Source organism: Ptiloglossa arizonensis, chromosome 2, assembly GCF_051014685.1.
Source record: "Ptiloglossa arizonensis isolate GNS036 chromosome 2, iyPtiAriz1_principal, whole genome shotgun sequence".
NCBI lineage: Eukaryota > Metazoa > Arthropoda > Insecta > Hymenoptera > Colletidae > Ptiloglossa > Ptiloglossa arizonensis.
In genome coordinates, this window is record NC_135049.1 from 25869621 (window position 1) to 25891420 (window position 21800).

At 48.2% G+C, this 21800-nt stretch overlaps 1 protein-coding gene across 14 annotated transcripts in view; it reads left to right on the top strand.

Moving 5' to 3' along the window:
- Sei (potassium voltage-gated channel seizure) overlaps window positions 1–21800 on the top strand; it is a 136110-nt gene that overhangs the window by 17783 nt on the left and 96527 nt on the right. For all 14 annotated transcript variants that reach the window (XM_076305041.1, XM_076305042.1, XM_076305047.1 and 11 more), the window contains exon 2: window positions 8009–8239. In XM_076305041.1, the coding sequence (XP_076161156.1) occupies window positions 8009–8239 (231 nt within the window). The remainder of the gene's footprint in view (window positions 1–8008; window positions 8240–21800) is intronic.

Genomic DNA, 21800 nt, shown 5'->3' on the forward strand with positions numbered 1-21800 from the left:
GTTTAATCGTCGAGGCTTTAAACAAAAACCACCTTTGAAGGGCGATAAATTTCATCCGTTTGTAACACGAACGACATTAAAGGCGTCCGTTATGTTACTGCACGCGAAAGATAAAAGGAACGTCGCACCGTTCACCGTAAATGTGAAATATCGATTTAAAAGTGCTATATTCTGTAAATTAATACACGTCGTGGAGCATTTGCCACAACTTTGAACACTCGTATCGTCGTCGAGGGTAACGAAAATTCGTTACACGATTACGATTACACGTATTTACAACTGACCAAACGGAGGAATTAAGCTCCGAAGTTTAAGCGAGTTAGAGTTTGTAAAAAATCTACGAACGTTGCTTACTTTCGATGCAACTCAAAAAATAACAGCACCTTAACCGTCGTCGTCTCGACTTGCGGAGATATTTTAGTTCGGATGGTAGTTTCAGAGATGATATTTACAAATCGAGAGGACATTCGTTTTTTTTCCAGGTCTACAAAATGAATTTTCTCTTTTATCACATTTTCTACAAGTATACAGCGTCTGGTATACGCGTGTCAAGTATTATACCGAAATTCGAAATAGGAACGAAATTACACCGTCTTCGAAGCACAATGCGCATAAAGTTTCTCTAATCTTTTCTTAGATAACTTCTTTACTATACCTGTGATCTTTTCATACAAATAACACGTTATACTTTCATAAGTATATTAGTAGATTCTCAATTCTAAGTCGTGAATCTTCCTACGAACCCGATATTACCGATTCGAGTAACAAAGTTTTACAAGTGTCACCGTAGAAAAAGCGTGCAAAATTTTAAAAGTATTTCCCTCGAGAATACGCGTGAACTGGTCCCCAATTCGAAAATACCTACTAAATCTTCGAACCGCGTGTTTGGAACTGTTCGAGTCGTACAATTTTCGAAGACTCGAACTCGAAATGTAAAACCTCCTTCAAAAAAATAAAAAAACGATTTTTCAAAGCTTTTGGAATACCCACCCTACCGAAGCTATCACGAAAAGTAAATCGATGCCATACGCGCAAGTAGAATATGGATAGGGTCCGGTCACTTTATCTCGCGAATGCTGACCCGAACGTCTGACCCAATACGCACGCACGGATGGTTCTTCTTTCTCCGTGGAATACTGTCATCGTAAAAAATGACGATACGCGATCGTTCGGTTTGGCGTGTGAAAAGTTCTCGAAACTTCGCCGAGTCCTCCCACCGCTCGAGTTCCATTTATTTTTCCGAAGAGTGGAACGCGTCGATCGTGGTACAACTGGCGCGAAAAAAGATTCGTTCGCGAATGGCAAGCGACGTTGGCTGTTCGCGTTTACGAAATCCGTGGGATTAAGGGCCCCGTGGTCGGTTTAGCGACTCGGAAAGATAAGAGCTCGGGCGGTCAGTATTCTGGAACAGCACGGATAGCAAAGTAGTTCTCGCGGCTAAGTGACATCCTTGGCAAAGGGCCCAGCCCTGCGAGGCTGTCGGGGCTGTCTCCGATGCGAACTCGGCAAAATCTATTTCTAGTTCGGCCGATAAACTCGGCCCGAGATTCGTGAAAAGAACTGCGTCGGGTTCTTCGTCACCCGCTCGCGTTCTGTATTTGTTTTCCGTGCGTCTTTGTCCCGCGGCTGCGGCGTATTTACCGATATCGAACCTTTCGTACGGTTCGCCCGTGAAAACGAATATTTCTTTTTCCCTTCCTGGAAATTTTAAACCGCGCGGAACACGGTTCGGAAGATCGTTGGATGGAAAGTTGGAAAATCGACGAAGTCGAGGCGAATTGAACGATATCTGCGCGCGAGCGAAGACGGATGCCGGCCATGTTGTTTCCTCGATAGATCAATATTTATTTTTACGACGGAAAAGGTACGTTTTCTCGAAATAGGTGTAAACACGCGAGCAATGTTCGCGAAAACTGTTTCTCTCCGGCCTTCGAGGGAAAAAAAAAAATTCCCAAGGAGACCACTTTTTTTCAATGTTCTCGATAAAACGAAACGTATGCCTTTTTTCAAAATCTCATACCCGCGGTTCGGTGAAATATTCCTTCACCTTGTTACGAAGTATTTGGAGAGAAACAAGGGTCGTTCAGGGCGGAGAGGCGGATTTTGAAGTCGGGGAAATGAGGTTTCGAGGGCCCCTCGGATTTGAGGGAAATTGCTGGGAAAAATGGCACTTTGTGTTCTTTCTCGAATATCTTCGGTTGTTTTTGCGTAACGAGAAAAAGCACACCGCGGAACAGTTTCTCGGCGAACGATTAGACGAATGGATGCGTGAAATTTCGAAATTCACGTTTTCAAATCGAATCTGCGAACCGGTTGTAAAATCGTTGACGAACACTCGAACCCGTGGACACTTGGACTTTGAATATCACAGTCGCGTATCGCGGAAAGGGATTCGTTACTCCGGGCGATCTCGAGCGATCGATTTTTCGCGTCGATTTCCCGAAGCGAGCGTAAAAAATTGTTGGCAATTAATCTTTGCCGGACGAAGGGATACCTTGCTCCGTTTCACCTACGGTACAATAGTGGAAAGGAGTATTAATCACGGTTAAACTACCGAACGCAACGCTGTCGTGTCCAGCACCGTTTAGAATTAGTCCGCAATTACTATCGATCGGTCGGAATCACAGAATAAAACCATGTCGAGTTTCTTGCGGAATAATCGAAGTCAAAGCTGGCAAAACAAAATAAATTATTCCGTTTCAGCGCCTCGGCTACGAGGCGGCGTACTTATCCACCGCGGAATGCTCGATACACGTTCGGAGTAATTAAACAAACTTTACCGTGAAACAAATTGAAATACTCGTAGCGGGTGGAAAAATTCGATAACGAATGCAGTCAATGTCGACGAAACTTTTGATCGATACTCGCGTACGTAGCAACGTAAAACCCGCTCGTATCCGGCTACGACGTGCCGAGTTGTGCGTAACTCTAACGATAAATATTTACCGGTTTCGCTTCACGAATCTCGGGTTAATTAGCGAAAGGAACACACGGGGTTTCTCTTATCGTAGCTACGAAACGGTTCTTGGGATCGTCGCTCCTCCGCAATTGCGAGCATTTTAGCTGAAACGATGGCGGAAAATGTGATATCCGTGGAACAAAGAGGCGGATGAAACGAGAGAGTCCGCGCGAGAAAATGAAAACGAGGAGCAGGAATTTATGGCTTAGCGGGGGGAAGATTAAATTATTCCGGTAGTTACGCGAGAGCGCCGTTTTAATTCTTCCGCGGTGCAAAAATATTCGGTTGCTTCCGCATTAGGCGAAAAAGAGGAGAGGGGAAAAAACAAACAAAATGAAAAAAAAAACAAAAATAGAAAAATTCAACGAGCAAACGAAACATCGAACGCGTGTTTTATTCCGCGAGTTGCCGTTCCGGGTTTACGACCGTCGAACGAATTAAATTACACCCGGAAATATCGGACGCGTTTCGAAAAGCTCGAGTTTGTTACGAGATTGTTCCGGGAACAAATTTTCGCGGCCAACTTCGTTAACTCGATCGAAAGTAAAGTAACTTCCCGTCAATTTTCCCGCGACGTTCCGTTACGTCGAAAACAAATTTTCTTTCTACGTCGTTTGGCGCAACGTTACGATCGAAAACGTGTATCGGTGTTCCGTGACCGGTTTCGATCGGTTCAGTTCTTGGCGCGCACGTATCGGTACGATTCGATTCTCCAAGTGACGATCGGTCGTGATCAGTGTGTATCGAATGGTTCGTTCGAATCGTCCGTTCGAATCGTCCGTTCGAATCGATACGATTCGATTCTTCAAGTGACGATCGGTCTTGATCACTGTGTATCGAATGGTCCGTTCGAATCGATACGATTCGATTCTCCAAGTGACGATCGATCGTGATCACTGTGTATCGAACGGTCCGTTCGAATCCTCCGTTCGAATGGTCCATTCGACTCGTCGTTCCTGAACGCTCTAGCGATCGGTCGTCGCGCAATATTCGCGATAATGGCACGTCCTGCGTAATGTTGATCAACAATAGGCACGGGCCGCGCGTTCCAGCGCATTTTCAATTTCCCTTCATTAAACGCGTTTGTCCTTCGCAGAATGTTTAGGTATTAGCGAGGGTAGACGAGGGGCGCGGCTCGACGGTAGCCGTGGCACGCGGTGCAATTCAATGTGCACGAGGCTGACATTTCTCTCGGATTCTGGTACGACGTCGGTACTCTTGCGACGCACTTGAAAATCGTCCTCGAATTAACGCGCACGGATTCGCCGTTTCTCCGAAATTTCCATCGTCGATTCGATCGGCTGGTTCGCGGCGGTGCGACGCGTTAAACGATGTAACGGAGAGGCGACACGGATGCCGGTCGATCGTAGCGTTGTATTTTCCATTATTCGGAGCCTCCGGATCGATCGGTCGCTTATTAAACCGTTGATATTACGAACGTGTATTTTACGCGTAAATTTTACACGATTCGATGGGCAAAAAGTGCTGCCGGATGACATTCGTCGCGCATTAATTCGAAACTCTGCCCGACCAACGGTACGATAAACGTACCGTCGATTGCTACGTAACAAAGTGGCGGATCGGGACGAAAAGTGAACACACCGAGTGAACATTAAATTCGAGTACGTACTCTTCTTACGCGAATTTAAATCGGAGTAACGCGTGCCACTTTTCTTTTAATACCGATACAGCTCACGGACAATGTACAATCGACGAGAGAATTACTTGGCGTTGTTTTATCAATTTCGATCGAAAGACGGTGTCGCGATTTTACTCGCGATTGTGTATTTAAAAATTTTTTTAAATAAACTACGTGGTTCGTTCGTAACGTTCGTCGATAAAATATAGATTTCTCGTACAGAGGCGCAAGTGCACTCGTTTCGCGTCAAACATCGTATTCGAACCAACGGTTATTATTTTAATAATCGTCGAGGGTTTCGTTGAAAATTCAATCATTTGATCCGCGATAAACTAATTAAACGTATTACGCGCTCGATTTGTCTCGAACAGCTTTACAAGAGATCGATCAAGTACGCGACCTTGGTATTGGTTTTTCTCTTAATTTATCGTTTCTTCGCTCGTTTCGGGATTTGGTTACGGACAGGTGGAAATTAATCGGAAATGTGGCGTGTACATTTTTTCGTACGAAGCTACGTTTTCGAGATAATTGATTTTCGACATTTTTGGGACACGTGTACGATCGAGCACGACTTTCCTAACGCACCTGCTCGCTCTTCATTATTTCGACTCGTGTCGGTGTTTGCAAACATTTACGGCAGCCTCGTATTATTTGTTTTAATTCGCCTGGTACGAAAATATTCTAATGTTTACAAACACCGGTACAAGCTGGAGCAAAATTTACCGATGGGTCGCGTCGATCGAATTGTATTCACTCGCGTACCCGAAAAGATTAAATTCGATTCTCTCGAGAACGAAATTTTTCGTAAAATGTACTACTTTACGTTCTCGATTTACTTCTTCACGGAGAATCGTCCCTCGATCGTCGATTTAATAACAAAATACTACATTTTGCGGAGACTTCGTACACACGATATGGCAAAAATGTTATTAATTTATCGTTTATAATTTACCACGTATAAGTACGTTTCGTACGGACTCTATCGTAATTATTTTCGACGAATATCGAGGGGTATTCGCTCGTCAAAATAGTTCGAGTCTTTATCGGGACGATGTTCGACCTTTGCCCGAATAATATTACGGTATTTTAACAAACCTCGAAAGATATTTCGGTTCGATATAGCGGCGGTTCTGCCACGAGAAGTCGGTTCGTTGAACATTCAAGGTTGACAAACACCTGGTACATTTATTTCTTTAACAACCCTTGTAAAATTTGCTCCGTATGTTCGCGTGTGATATCGCAGATTGCCACTCAAGGCTTCCATTGCGGTTGCCTCGAATAATGTACACAGTCTGTAAATACTTCGGATCAGTGGAACGTTAAGTTACGTATCGCAATTAGAGTTGTCAGCAGCAAATAAAGTGTTCTCGTAGACGACGCCCGGTGCACCAGAAACCAGCGTATCCTCCACCGTAACATCGATTCGAGAATTCAATTCGAATCGACTACTCGCGTTACAATTTCTTTTTTTCTCGCAATTTCCACATTCTAATTTTTCCATCGATATCCGAACAATTTTTCAACCCGGTCTACTTCGAACCGATATCGTATTTTTACGTAGAAAAAGAATTTCGCAACGATTGTAAAAAAAACTTGCCCGTAAGTACCACGATTTTTGTATCGAATAATTCTCCTTCTTTTTTTTTCCCCTTACGCTTTAACGTCTCGTCCGGTTACGAAATCATAATTTTCCATTGTTCCGTGGAACAATTGGTTCGCCTTAAATAGACCACCGTCTACCAGTCAAGGTATTCGTTTCTCTCTAGCCGAAACGGATGCAAGCGTGTCCGTGCGAGCCGACTTTAGCATTGCGTGTGTAGATTTCATACGAAAAGGAGTTCCTTTGACACGTACGGTGAAAAATGTCCAAAAAGTGTCCCCGTCGCTCGAAACGAGCCGAATTAACCGAGGCTTACGACGTCTGCGGCGGACAAGCTTAACGGCTGCTACCAAAATATTTTATGGTGTGCACTGTAATGCTGATGCCGGATTTAGGACGAAGGTCGCAATGGGAACGAGAAATTTCGCGATTTTGCTATTCTAGAACCTCCTAGCGCCGGACGACTCGATGCGACGAGACATTTTATTTTTGTTGCTCTCTCGGATCTAAACCGTCCGGTCCTACGTCCGTCTGGTCGATAATTTTGATCGGTGTTTCGCGAAAGTTTCCAAAGAAACAAAAAAAAAAAAAGAAATCTTCTCCAAGAAAAATTTTCCATGCGCAGAGAAAATTTTCCAACCTCGAAACGACGAACGTTTTCGCGGTTTTCTTTCGACGAAAATCGTCGCGTTTTTCGACCACCACCCACGCGATTCGCCCCCGCCTTAATTTTGAAGAATCGACGATCTATAAATACCGCGCGTCCAGAATCGTCCGTTCCCGTTAACTGGTCCATCTCTGCCGCGTGCTTAACAAGAAAAGTTAATTTCGGATATACTCGGAAGGCACGCCAACTACCTGCGCTAATGAGCCGATGAAACTTCACTGTAACCGAGGCTCCCTCTGTTCTCGGTCGTTCTGTACATTCCAGCAACCCCGGATTTATTTTAATGCTCTACGCACGTCCGAGAGAGACACACTACACTCCCCTCGTAACAAACATTCGAGATTTGCGACACGGAATACGAGCCACGTTCCATGAAAATCAGAAGAGCTACCGGGTAGATGGCTCTTCAAAGACACGTGGTCCGCATAAAATTTCACCGGTCCCTCGATCCCCGGAACCGTCTTCCTCGGATCTAGAACCAGCCACGTACAAACGTAATTCATTGCGGCTAATCTTTCCTCCGAATCCCATCGGATCAACACCGATATTATTATTCGTCCACCGGATACGACCGTCCGTTAATTTCCTAAAATCTATACCCGGTATCGACACGGTTGCGAGAATACTGCCTTCGTTCGTGAATACAACGCGCGCAAAGTTTACGAGGATCGCACGGAAGGAACCGGTCGCGATGGAAAATTACGAATCGGTAAATAAAGATATGCCGGTATTCTCGTAAATCGGTACGACGTCACTCCGGTATTTTCACAAACGGTATTTCCATCGATCGTACCAGTGTTTTCCAGAGTGGGCGCCAAGAAAATTTTTAATCTAGAAAACGACTCGAATAACTTTTTTCTTTCGATGTACCGGTCGATCGAGTCGAAGAATCGTGGCGGTGTATTTTTCGGATATTTTCAACCACTTGTGCAAGAAGGAGTAGTTCTTTCTTACGATCTTTCGAAAAGATTGAGAAGCGTTTATTTAAATAGAAGTGCGTTCTTGCGAAACGTAACCGATAAATATCGATGCAACACCGTGTTTGTTTTATTCCGGTGCCGGTCTCCGTCTCGGTTTCAACCGAGTTGGATCGGTCGTGGATCGCTACTATTAAAATCGATTCGTCGATGTTCTCGTTTTCAGATCGAAGTTTTTTAGTGGCCAACGCTCAACACGGACTATGTCACATAATATACTGCTCGGACGGTTTCTGCCGGCTGACGGGCTTCTCGAGGGCGGAAGTGATGCAGAGACCGGCGATCTGCGAGTTCCTTCATGGACCAATGACGTCGCCCCATGCGGTCGCAGCCCTCCGCGACGCCCTCGCCGCCGGCGTCGAAAAGCATTTCGAGATCCTCTACTACAGGAAAGACGGTGAGTTTCACGAATCGACCATTTCTTCCTTCCTATTTATTAATTTTACGTCCAATCGGTACCGATCGCTTCGATGCCCCGCGAATTTTGCTACCCCTAATTTTCTTCCATTTTTCGCCGAGCACGAAAACTTTCATAATTTACACCTTTCGGAATCACTTCGTTTTACATTTTCAAGTACGATGTTCTAAGCTAATGCACGAGAAAGCGAGTCAGCGAGCTCCTCACTTCCAGTATAATGTTCGCGGAGGGAAGTTTGCACTTTCCTCGAATTCTTTTTCTTTTCTTATCGAATGAAATCGTCGCGGTCTCCGAATCTCGTCGGCGAGGCGAAATTCCATTCGATGCGAGAACCGTTAAGGAGAAGTTTATTCCGGTCGTAGGATGTTCCGGTAGCGCGGCTCGCGTTTCGCGGAACGAGAAGTAAAAATTTGGAACCGGTACTGGCACGGTACCCGCGGCCCGAAGTGTCGTACGTAACGGGGAACCGGACATCCTGAATTCCGATCCGGTGTGTCGACTAATCCCGTCTTGGCAAGCCCTTTTACCTTTCCGGGGGACATTGTTTCTCGGATTCTCGAGAATAGACAAAGCGATTTGTACCACTGCCAACGCGTTCTCTTAGAAACTCTCTCGCCATTTACGTTGTTCTTCGTCTACGTGTACGGCAATCGATATTTATTCCGAGCGATTATCCGGCGAACGGGCACGGAAACTCGCGAAGACCCGCGTAAACAGGAAAACCACCGGCGCTCGGTACGCGAATCGCGCTCCAACGGGAAATATTAACGTTAAATTCCATCGTTAACGGTACACGCCCGCGCGGAATCACATTTCTTCTTTCATCGAATTACGCGGCGTCGATGAACACAACCGAAGGTTGATTCGATGTTTATTTAAATGCGTGTCCCGTTTTTGCGTCGAGCAGCTGCAAAGTTCCCTCCAAAGTACTTTCCAGTCCTAGAAACCCCGTCACTGGTATTAGCGATCTTTACATCGCTGTTAGACCTCGCCGTACGATCGTTTCTCCTCTATAAAGTTTAGCGTTTTAATAATTCCGTTTGCTCGTGCGTTTCCACGAATGCGTGGGAAATTCATCGGTGAATCGCAACGATCCCGAATCACCTACGCGAACGAATCAACGATCGTTGATCATCGATCGGCGATATTCGCGATACCACGAAACTTTCGGATCGGAGTTACAATTTTGAAAAATAGGAACAACAATTCCACGACTCGTTTTCTCCAAAGTACAAACGTATTCCAATTGTTCCGTTTGGTTGCTCGCGGAGAACGGAAATCCTGTCGTATCGGTGCAATTTTCCCTAATAGAACTTCGAGTTCGTTCGATTTCCGGGAACGTGACCATCGGGCGGGGCGAAAAGAAACGAAACGTACAACGATGCATCGTTTAACGCGAAAAATATATCAACGTGTCAAGATACCCGGGGTTATCGCACGGTAGAGATTCTTTTTTCTCCCAAATGTATGGTCCGCGACCGTAACGGATCGTTGTCACGGCCTCGCTTCAACGGGCCGCCCTTTTTCTCGATCTAAATGGATTCGGCCGAGTTACCACGAAGATAATAAACATTTGACCTGCCAAAAAGTTGCGTCCCGACGATACAACCGTACACGGATATCCTCGTGATCGCGGTAACGCAAATTCCTGGACAAGTGTGAGATTTAGAATCGCTTTCCAAGACAACTTTATCAGCGCTTTGTAACCCTGAATTTACATATTTCAGTGGTGATTGTGATTTTCCGGACACGAGTCGTCGCTAGAACTCTCCAGGGTTTGTAAGAACCGTTACGTTATTTAGAGCGGGAAAATTGAATTTATTCGCGGGCCGATGGTTGGCTCGGACTCGATTTTGCCGTAGTGTCTGACCTTAGGCGCGGTGAGATCAATAGTCACTACTGTATAATTTATCATAGTCATAGCTCGAGGCCTCTTGGCCCACCTGAGTTCCCGGTTCGGTTCCCCCCGACTTTCGATTCGAACTTTTATAAAGAAATACCACTTATTAAAATTCGTTCGGTCCACTTTACGAATACCTTCCCCGTTTCTCTCCGTATTCGTAGACATTTCAATTGTTTCCAGGTACTTCGGTAACGGAACTTTCGCGTTGGTAAACAATCCTCGGTTTTAAACGAAATCGAACCAGATACGGGAAATTTAATAACAACGGTCAACGAGATCCGTCGAGTTTCACGCAGATCGCGATGCGGAGTGCATCGATCTGTTTTCGAGAGATTCGACGCGAAAACACGTAGGGATCCACTCGTAGTCACGCGCAGTGACGGGACCGAAACGCGTTTTAATACCGTCGTTGCGTTTACGTTCAACATTGATGCTCCATTGCGCCAAGTGTTTTCAAACGATTCGGAACTCGTTCAGATACGCGTTTAGCGTAACGATACCCATCGGTTGCATCGAGTTTCATATCCGTTTAATCGCATTCGGAACTCGCGTACAAAATACACCACCGTGACGTTCCACGGGCATCGATGATTAGTAATCTTCGATGATTACAATCCGACGAAGATCTTTTCACCGTGGAATATCTTTTACCTCGAACATTTTTCCGATAGAATATTTCTATACTAAAAGTTGTACGAGGTAGGCATTTTTTGCGGATTTAGAATTTAGCGAATCTTTCAAATTTGAAAGGAGGACGCAAATCTTATTTCCACTTGTGTTATATAATACTTTACTTTCAACTTTAACGCAAGTTAAAGTGTTCGCAATAAGAAATCATTCGTTTTTGCAATTTTATCACCAAGCTGATTTCGTTTTTTTAATAAATATAGGCATACCGTGCAGTCAGCACGGCTTAGATTCTGGGTCGGTGTCGTAAAGAAAATCATAACTTTTTTCTTTTTTTTTTAACCCACAAGTCACTCGAAAGTCACGCGAAATTAAGAATAGCACTTAACGTTGGTAAATCTTTTTCCGCTCTCGTCGTTTCGATCGAAGTATTCGTATTTAGGGATTGGACAGAGCTGGATTCCTTCCACAATTTTGTAAGTTGTCGCATCAATGTTCTTATTTTTTGGGTCACGAATATAAGTGTACGCGTACTTTACACACTCGTGTTCTTAGAACCGGAAGAGTAAGAATATCGATGCGACAATTTACAGAATTGCGAAAGAAATTCTCTCTGTTCTAATCCCAAATAGCAACACCCGAGATGCAGCGAGAACAAAATACCACCTTGTCAACGATTAACGAAAACAGGTGCAGTTCGAACGAATCTCAGAATCGAAGTTTATCCGTCCTTTGACTGTAAACGAATAAATTTAAAAAGAAACGCATCGACGGTTATTAATCCCACGAATAACGAGGCAGCCACCATCGCGTCATAAATTCTGTCCCGTTCAAAGTCTTTAACGAGCGATGCATTGCACAAGGATAGAAAGGTTCCGGATTTGTTGCCCGTTTGGAAAAACAATCGATGATTAAGTTAACCGGTCATTACGGATTTCGAAACGAAAGAGAACGAACGCACGGTGGATAGGATTAATCGATAAAATAAAGAAGAATTTACGAGGATGTAAATAAGTCGCGAGCTTCGTTGTCGTATTTTTCTTTTTCATTTTCGTTCGATTTGTAACACTTGCGTTGCTTGATTTCGCGTTGGCACCGTAAGCGGTAAAAATGGAGCACAGATCACGATTAAACATTGTCGTACATGCGGATCGTTGTAAAACGGATCCTCGCGAAGGAGAATACGTCTACCAACAACGATACCGTTGTCGATCGGGACAAAGGGATCCTTGAAAGTTTAACCATAGATCCTGGTAATACCGCGTAAAAAACATCGTAAAGGTATTCCGTTACCTGGATTTATTCTTGATCGAATAAATCGCCTCTCGGACGATAAACCGTACTCGTAGTCGTTAACAATGTTCAGATTTCAACGGTACCGCGCGAAACGTCGACGAACTCGCGCTATCGACACCGTGGACATCGATGAATCGATCGATCGAACGATAAGAACCGTTCGTTCGTGTACTCTAGCGAGAACACGGTCCTCGAGAATCGAAACGTATCGATATTAACGAGGATGTCGTCGGATCGGTCCCGTTGCTAGCCACGTGTGAAGTGCACAAAGGGAAAGAAATAGGGGGTGAAGGGGGTTGGGTGTGTGGGTGGTGGTGCCGCGTGAAAGAGCTGAAAAGCAGAAAGTAGTCTGCTCCGACCACCTGCAGCCAGCTCTAGACGGTCTGGCACGGTACGCCGCGTTTCCACTGAATCTGCACGGGCATATTACACGTCACGGATTTCCCACTTTGACGGAACGAACTCTCATTGTTGCCTACGATATTCCTCGCCGGTAGGACGTCGGAGGAATTGATCGCCGGGGGTATGAAACGCACCCTACCACTTTGCAACCCTCTGTGGGGTGTTGCGGCGAAACGTTGACCGCGACGGTTCCGCGATCGCGCTGCGGGAGAGCGGTTGATTTCGGCCTGGTTTTTCCCCACTTCCCGTTTCCGTCTCGCTGTTAAACGTCAATTGGACGTTCGTGTCTGTTGTTTTTCTACGGTGCTGGCGAATACATCTGCCCCCCGCCCGTCCCCCTTCGTACCCCCCAGGGACGAGGATCGAAATGTCAAGGGGTGACGGGACCGTTGGATTCCATGCCGCGTTGATTACAGAGGTTTCGCGAGCTCGTCTTTCCCTCCCATTCATGCGCCGTAAACGAACGTTCGTCGACGTCGGGCCACGCTGGATATGTCCGAGTTTCGTTTCACGGTGGTAGGCCGCGGGTCGCGCGTATCGCGGCGTAGAGGCGAGTGTAAAGTTTCGCAGAACCGACCTTGAGCCACGTCGCGGCGCAACCCTGAAAGATTCCGAGCGCATGGAAAATTGATCGACGAACGACCCGAGTTCGAAACTACGACTCGTCGAGCGGACGGGCTAATTACGAGCGGCTCGGATCAAAGAGTCCTCCTCGATGGCTTTTCGGGTTGCTCGTTGGAGAATGGTAACGGTTCTCTCGCATCGAATCGAGTCTGCGTACTGGATAGCGCGCAACGGTTGCGAATCGACAACTGCGGACAACGGAGGGAACTTTTATCGAACGAGTCAACCAGCGGTGAAAATACCTGGCGTTTTCTCGTTTCGTCCCGGTGAAAGTAACCGTGGATTTTCTCGCGTCGCGAATGTTTCCATTCGAAGGAGCCCAGGTACCGTTCGCGTTAACCACCGTTTCTGCGCGGCGTTTGGACACTCATCGGTGAAAACGATCCGCGCGATGGAAAATCGGGGATCGCGTATGCGAGAGTATCGATATCGGGCTTGGTCGACACCATCGGCAGCCGTGTGGCTATTTCGCGGAGACCACCTCGAGAGCACTCTCTCGCGTTGTTACGCAACCGTGCGATCGCGAGGACGCCGCTTCAAGCGGCCAAGAATAGTCGTGCTCGTGTTCCACCCCCTTCTCTTGTTCCTGAAAACGCCCAGCCCTCCCCCTTCCGTCGATCGTACCCCCTTTTCGCGTCTTCCCACCAGGTACACCGTAGTGTAGTCAATGACATCACGGTAAGGCGGTCGGCCTCCCCTTTCTGCGCCATTCGGGCAACGCGGCGCGGGGCGGCGCGGGGCGGCGTGGTGCGGCGTGGCGCGGCGTGGCGCGGCGTGGCGCGGCGTCGGCACGTGACGTCACTCTCGAGTCGCTTTTTCCACGGTTCTCGTGTCTTTGGCACTTTTCTTCCACGACGATGTTTGGCAAATAGTCTCGGTAGGAAAAAGTAGCTCAGCGATCGGGCTCCTCTCGAGCGTCGTCTTCGTTGGAACGCTTTTTGATCGAGTGTCGTCGGACTTTGTCGTTAACTTAACGGTGGACGATGATCGGAAACTTGCGAACGATCGATCCGATACGACGATGAAATACGCTCCGAGGCGAGGGGGGAGTTTTCTTCGCATCGATTTCGCGGGTACACGCGTGTATACACCGCCCGCGGCTAAAGTCTAGGAGAGTTTCGAATCGCTTGGACGGTAAGGAATATCGAAACGGTTTTTGCTAAAAATTCGCGTGCAACGGATCGCGGAAGAAAAGTATTTCGAAGCTCGAAGCCTCGACATTGAAATCCTATTAAGCGATTACCCTGGTGATGTTTTTCCAAGCAGCGGTATCGCTTCCAAGCCGATCGTGTCGAATAGATTTAAATTCCTCGACATCGAGGTTGCGCACGAGCTTTAAACCATGTTTCTCTCAATCGTTACCAACGTGTACCTTTACGTTTGATCGCCTCTAACGAGTCGTCGCGATTTAAAGGGAAGGGTTTCCAAAGTGGCGCAACTCGTGTCGTCGATAAAAGATAGTCTTCGCGAACGTACCTTCGGGTTTGGAACTTTCCAACGGAATCGTGGATAACGCGGGTCATCGAGACGAATAAGTGGAGCGTTGAAATTTTGTCAAAGTTAGAACGAACGTTTCGGACGTTAAAACAGAACCGAGAGACACCCCTACCGTCTGTACTCGTTCGAAATTATTAGGTCGGATTTCTGATTCCGGATTCTCGTATTTCGATCCAACGTAGCCTTCCTTCTCCGCTGTCCCGCGATTCGTTCTTACCATCGCCGACGAAGCGTGATAACACTTGGCCGAAGACGTTTTAACAAAGACGAGCTCCGCGAAGACTACCTATTTGGAAAGTTTCTCTTCTCGGCGTAATCCTTATTAGCATTTTCATTGCGTTACGAGGACCGAGAATATTTTGTCAAGAGGTCGATCGGTACGGGGATCTAAAAAGTTTCCTCGAACAAACCTGCGTCCCTGTTCCACTCGGTGGTTACACGGTTATTTTCTCGCGCAACATCCATCGTTCCACGCTTTTCTCACCCCTTTCGCGTCTTCTCTCGCGTCCCGAATGTTCCTTCGGACCCGAGCTTCCCGTGACGTCACGGGACAACGACCCTTCGGCTCCAGCCGCGTTCACGAGCGCGTTGCGCGCTCGACTCGCGGCCCTCTCGAGTACACGCCTCTGTCCTCCGAATTTCGAAAGCTCCGCCAGGGGACCGGTGCGCTAAGATATCGCCTAAGGTGCGAGCTTGCAGTCTCACCGACGACGGCGAGCCGAGTTTAGTGTCGCTCCATCGTCGTTCGCGTTTCGACCAAGTCGACCGCGATCTCGCGACAATTTCCTCGCCGATTTTCACGTGGACGCGAGCGATTCGAGCGCTGAGAGCCAAAGTGCGAGTTTGCAATCTTCTCGACGACCAAGAGTCGAGTTTAGTGTCGCTCCATCATCGTTCGCGTTTTGGCAAATCGTCTTTGTGGAAGTCAATCGCGATCTCGCGACAAATTCGTCGCCGATTTTCACGTGGACGCGATCGATTCGAGCGCTCAGATATCGCCCAAGGTGCGAGCTTGCAACCTCCTCGACGACGAAGAGTCGAGTTTAGTGACGCTCAATCGACGACCGTGCTCTCGCGACGAATTCGTGGTCGATTTTCACATCGACTCGAAACAAACCAGGTGGACGAACGAGTGGCTCATCATCGACCAGGAGAAACGTACACCGATCTCTGGACAACTACGCGTAGGAAACGCGAGTTCCGCTCGTCGCGTCGACGAGGCGACAAATTCGCCGATGTAAATACACGGATGTCGCTGGCGGGGTGCGATTAAAACGAACGCGGAGATTATTACCTGTTGAGCCGCAACGGTGCCCGTCAATTTCCGTGGCTCCGTCGTTGAACTCGAGCCTCCTCTCCTCGTGGAAATTTCGCTTCCGTGGAATTGATTCGCTCACGAGAACCGCACGGGATGCGAGAGAAAGCGATGAGCTGCGTCGCGGAGAGCCCGGAAGACCACCGCGAATGGATCCCCATGAAATTGTAGGTTAATTTTACTCGCTTCCCGTGATTTCTCGCGCTCCGCTTGTTCGGCCACCACCGAGGCCTCCAAGTTCGCTCATTAAGAACGCCATTAGTCCGTGGGAACAGCGGTGAACGTTCATCGCGAAACGCGGACCACCACCGCGGCAACTTTTATGAATTTTTCACCGATCGTTCGTTTACTTTCCCGCTTCGTCCTCGACGACGATTTCTCACCGTTTCCGCGAATGCGAAAACCGTTCGATCGCGGATTGCTCGCGACCAAAGGATCGTTGGTAAGAAAAGATAGAAGTTCGAGTTACCGCGACGATGTATTTTCTACGTCAAATGGCTTATTTTCACGCGGAGCGTATTCCTCGCCGGGATTCGTCTACCGGAAACCGGTAAACGTCGCGAACCAACTTCGAATCGGAGATTCGTGGAACGTTCTCGAAGATCGAGTAACGAGAGACGAATCGGGGCATTGTTAAGGATCGAGAGCGTCGTGTTTCGTTTTCCGATCGAGAGCCGGGCAGAAGCACCGCTCGAAGGAACCTAGTCGCTACGGAAAGGAGACGCTACGTCCGGCTCGACGATCGTCGAACGATGATATTTCTGAATTCGATGACCGGGCAGCTTTTCAAAGGCGCTCAGCCGACTTCGTGGTCGGGCCGTGGAGGACTACTCCCGTTCGAAGAACGAGAAACGAGACAAGAGAAACGAAAAGGTCAGGTGACCGGGCTCTTCTCGTAACAAAGGGTGGTTGCTTCGCAGAAGGGGAAGGTCGAATTCACGGCAGTCCGTTCGATATAATCCAGTCTCCGTTGTTCCGAGGAAGACCGCCACGGATAAGGGACATCGTCGGGGCAAACGTCCACTTTTCACGAGATCGTAGACCTCGTGTTTGGAGAACCTTGAACGATCTCCGTGCGATTCGACGAGCGTACCTCTTCCACGGTTATCTCGAGTTGCAAGACTCGCGACTCCGGTTCACCGGTCAGGTATCGTGGAAACGAGGATTTCGTAGTCGCGATTCCATGGACGAGAATAACCTTTGTACCTCGAGGATGACGAGTACGCGGCCAGCGTACTCGCAGGCTTCGATTCGGCTCGGGGTTCGAGTTTCGTTGGTTGCGCGTTGTCGAAACGTTTCGATCCAGCTTGTTTATCCGATCGCGATTCTCTCGGACGAAACTAAAGATAGGTGTCTAGCTTCGTCGTAGGTAAATCGAATCACCCTTGGAGATCGTTGAACTCCCGTTGGACGAACCTTGGAAGATCATCTACTCGACAGCCGATATGTTCCCGCTGCACCTTGACGTTGGCCAAAATAGATGGCTTCTGTCCATCTCTCGTCGTTCCGATCAACTCCGCGTTATAGTCGCGCGTAATTAGGGTCATCCGCAGTAAACCAGGTGAACGTCTCCCTTCCCGTTGCCCCTTTGCGGACGCTTGACATTTTCCTGGGCCGGTCACGTGGCCGTTTTTGGCAACTACACCGGCCGGACGGCCGGACGGACGGACGAACGGAGTTCTCGCGATTCGCAAGCCCGAAAGCACACTTCGAAAAGGGAGCGAACCTGAGAGAGAAGGAGGGACGGAGACGCGAAGGAAGAAGAGGAAAGCGCATGCTATTTCTGTGCACTGCTTGGCCTGCAGCACACGTTTCCACGTCACAGGGGCATTGCACTCGGTGACGTCACGAGGGCACAGCGTCATCGACCAATTGGAGGGAGCCGTTAACCCATTAACCACTCGGCTGTTCGTTCCACTGCGGTATCGTGACCTCCTCGCTATCCGCCAATCGTTTCACCAGGTACCGGGACCTCGTCACGTGATAATTGCCAGACGTTTCACGATTATCCGAATCCCTATTTTCGTTGGGACTAACCGTCGCCCCGACTCCAGGTGGATCGTTGCAGAATCTTTATTTGGATTTCGTTCCGAGTTGCGAGACTCGCGAGATTTATTCCGTTGGATGCGTCGTCCGGGCTCCAAGTTCTCCAACGGTTTTCGATTCGCGGTATTCGGCTGCACCGTGACTGCCTCCGATCGCTCGAATTTTCATTTCAATTTCGTTCGAAATTGCGAGACTTTCGAGAACCGTTAAATTAGATAAATTCGGGATCGGAGTTCTCGGATTCAAGTTCACCGTGTATTCGACTACGCAGGTCACTCCAGAAGTTCGAACTCCAGAATTTTCATTTCAATTTTATTCGAAATTGCAAGACTTTTGCGACCAGCTCGATTAAATAAATTCAGAATCAGACGGTTTCAAGTTCACTGTGTATTCGACTACATAGGTTACTCCAGAATTTTTATTTCAATTTCATTCGAAATTGCAAGACTTTCGATAACGGTCCGATGAAATAAATTCAGGATCGAAGTTCTCGAACGATTTCAAGTTTACTGTGTATTCGACTACACAGGTCACTCCAGAAGTTCGAACTCCAGAATTTTTACTTCAATTTCATTCGAAATTGCAAGACTTTCGAGACCAGCCCGATAGAATAAATGCAAGCTCAGAGTTCTCCTTTAGAAAATTGCGTTCGAGATATCGAGCCACACGAGAACTTCGTTGAACGCGTCGAACGCACCGATACCCGAAGACAGTGTCGACGACTCCGCGGTCTTGCATCGTTAAGATGTATCGATCTCGTCGATCCGTGGTTTTAAACTCGCGACAAGTTCGAACGCAAACTGATCGAGTAATTTTGTGTTTCCACGTGAAACGCAACCTTCCCTTCGAAGGTTTCTTAATTCAGGGGTGGCGATTATCAATTATCAGTTCGGCGGCTCGTGCACAAGGTCAGCGCGCGCAAGCACGCAATAGCTGGATCAGGAAGGGCCATGTGTAAATTAGTCGCACGAATTAGAGTGGACTCGATGTATTTTCGGAGAAGGGGGGGACCCCGAGGGGGATGCTTATTTATAGTATCCGCTCGGTAGTACGCCGGTGCAATTTTAGAAGTTCATTTGGCTATCTTCGCCCTAGTCGTGGTATCATCGATGCTCGTCCCTTGTTTTTTCCATCGATCGTTACGCGACACGAATTCGTTCGATCGCCCCCCGTTCGAGGATCCAGTTTCGATCGTTTCACGGGAACGTGTGTCGATTTTCCACGTTTCGATTTCGGAATTTACATCCTCGAATCGCAGCTGCCCGTGGCGTTACACCGTTTCCTTCGATCCATCGTCCGAGCGGATCTTTCCTCGAAATGTATACACGGTTGTTCTCCGTGTCGTGGCGGCTAAAAATACAGCGAGACGACCTTTGAGATCGTATCGGGTAATATTGCAACTTGGTCGAACGAATTTCGAGGTAAAAGTTGTACGCGAAAAATACACGCGAGGGATCGGTTTCCGAGTGGTCGAAGACGCGTTGGATTTTGCGTTAGTTTCGCGTCGAGTTCGCCCGGAGTACGAAACCGAACGGAGCAGGGGTGGCCCGCGACAGAATTTTTATTCGATCGCGCGTGCCTCGACGGTTGCAAAGCGTCTTAGAATTCTGCACGTGTAAACCCTATCGTGAGAACATTAGAAGTATCAACACGAGTTTATTAGTGTCTGCGCGTCGCCGTCTCGAAATAGATACAGACCATTGGACTCTCTCGAGGGCGTAGTCATCGCAAAACTGTTACACGCTCGAGAACTGTTACACCGACATTCGTCATAAAGCGGTCCGGCGTGCACGAAGTTATCGTCCTCGAGTTCCTAACGTCCAGCCCAGTTTACCGAACCGATGGTTAAATCGTTCGTTCGTCGCGCTGGAAAACCGTGTCGTCCCGCGTCGTCGCTACGTTACGCTCGAAAGATCGCATCGATTCTACCGACGATCGTTTTATCCGTGCGATCGGAGTGGCTCGGTGGGCACGTTTCGCGATCGAGGGTTCGGTAATTGGTCGAACGATAGGAGAAATTCGTTCGCGCGAGATGACAAAGTTACCAACCACCTGTCCAGAACGATGAACATCGTTGCAACGGAAAAGCTCGGGAACCGCTTCGGGCCTCGTCCCCGTAAAGAGGTTGTTTCGTTAAAATCTCGAGCTCGCGGAAAGTAAACGGGCCTCGCGAGAATCGATCGTCCGTGTTTTATCTACCGGATGGATTATCGGTTTCTGTTTTCTTTTTTTTTCGTTTTCTTCTTCTTCTTCTTTTTTTCCTTTTCGCAAGGAAAGAATCCTCGAGACGACGCAGCCTGTTGAAAGAGAGGCACCCTCCGCATCCCTCCGATACTCGTCCTCCTTTTCTCACCAAGAAGGTTGCGCTGAATGGAATCTGGGTACGTTCACCCTCGTTGCTCGCGCATCCTTCTTTCCGTTTCTCAGGCCCCACTCTTTATTTTCTCGCACTCCCGGCCCCCGTCCCGGCTCGTCCACGGTTCTCTTGGCCTCCTTGTCGGTTCGAAAGCTGCAGCCACGAGGACCTAACGAGACCGGACTACTCGACCGAAACAAAGCAAGTGTTCTCAACGTCCCTCGGGTAACGCCTCGCGGTCCTCTAAACTGCATCTTGGATTTTGATCAACAAAGTCGTTCGCGCGCCGCCTTTTACGGATTCCCTCCGCGCGGAATTAACGAAGAGACGCGTACCCGTGCCGCGAAAACGAACGGCCCGTCTAGCGGGCGCTCGCTCCTCCTTCTTTCTTCGTTCCGCAACGGTTCAAGAGTGACTTCAATTAAGTCGGAGTACCACTGGAATTCTCGCTGGTTACTCGTTTCGCTCAGAGGTTCCTACGGGTTCGGGTATCCCGCGGCCAAGAGAGGGGAAAATAAGGGTACGCGGCGTGCTCCCCGGTTGCTCGCTCCTCCGTTCCTTTTCCTCACGGGTCGTTTGATTTTACCCGCGAGTGATAATCGATCACGCGACGGTTGGAACCGGAATCGCGTACGTGGCTCCCGGCGGTCCCTCCGGCCTCACTTTAATTAACATTATTTCGTCGTACTCTTCCTTTCTTTCGTCTTTCGAGCGACCTGGAACTTAAGCAACCAGAACCTAACGAAGCCAGAACAAAGCAAGCGTCCTCGCCTTCTGGGCTGCGCTTACCTCGCCGACTGTAATTGAGATCATCGTTAAGACGGTCCGCGTACCCAGCTGTTTACCTTATCGTTCCAACTTCCGCCAACTATTCGACCGATTCGTAACCTTTCCCCGAGATTCCTCGTCCCTTCCTCTTCTCGTTCTCTCTCCTCTTTTTTTTATTTTTAAGCTCGTTTCACGGTTCCAACCGGGGAGCTCTCTTTTTTACCGTCGGTTTTTACGATTCGGTGCGCGCGTATTTTCGAAACATCGGCCCCGTAAAGTCGGCTCCCCGGTCGCGTTTCTCGTTCGGTTCTTGGGACGCGAGTCGCCAACGTTCACCGGGAAACGTTTCGAAGCTGCGAACCGATCGTACCTTGGCTCTCGTCGGAGTGGAAAACCCTGTTTCCGGTAATATCGTTCGATACTTCCGGATTACGCGCAGACACCCGTCCGACGATTTATGCGCTTCCACGGTTCGCGATCGAATCTACGACGGATCGATCACGGGTGTCTGGAACGCCGCGGAAACAACTTTCGTTCCGATTTCGGTTAGGGATTCCAGAGATTATTCGTTTTCGAGTGCACACTCGGACGAGCGTTCCTATATGAAACATCGCGTTCGATATCGGTTTCGAGAACGATACCAGAGAGAGATAGAGAGAGAAACGGGGGGATGGGTTCGTGTACACGATCGAGTTTTCAGAAGACG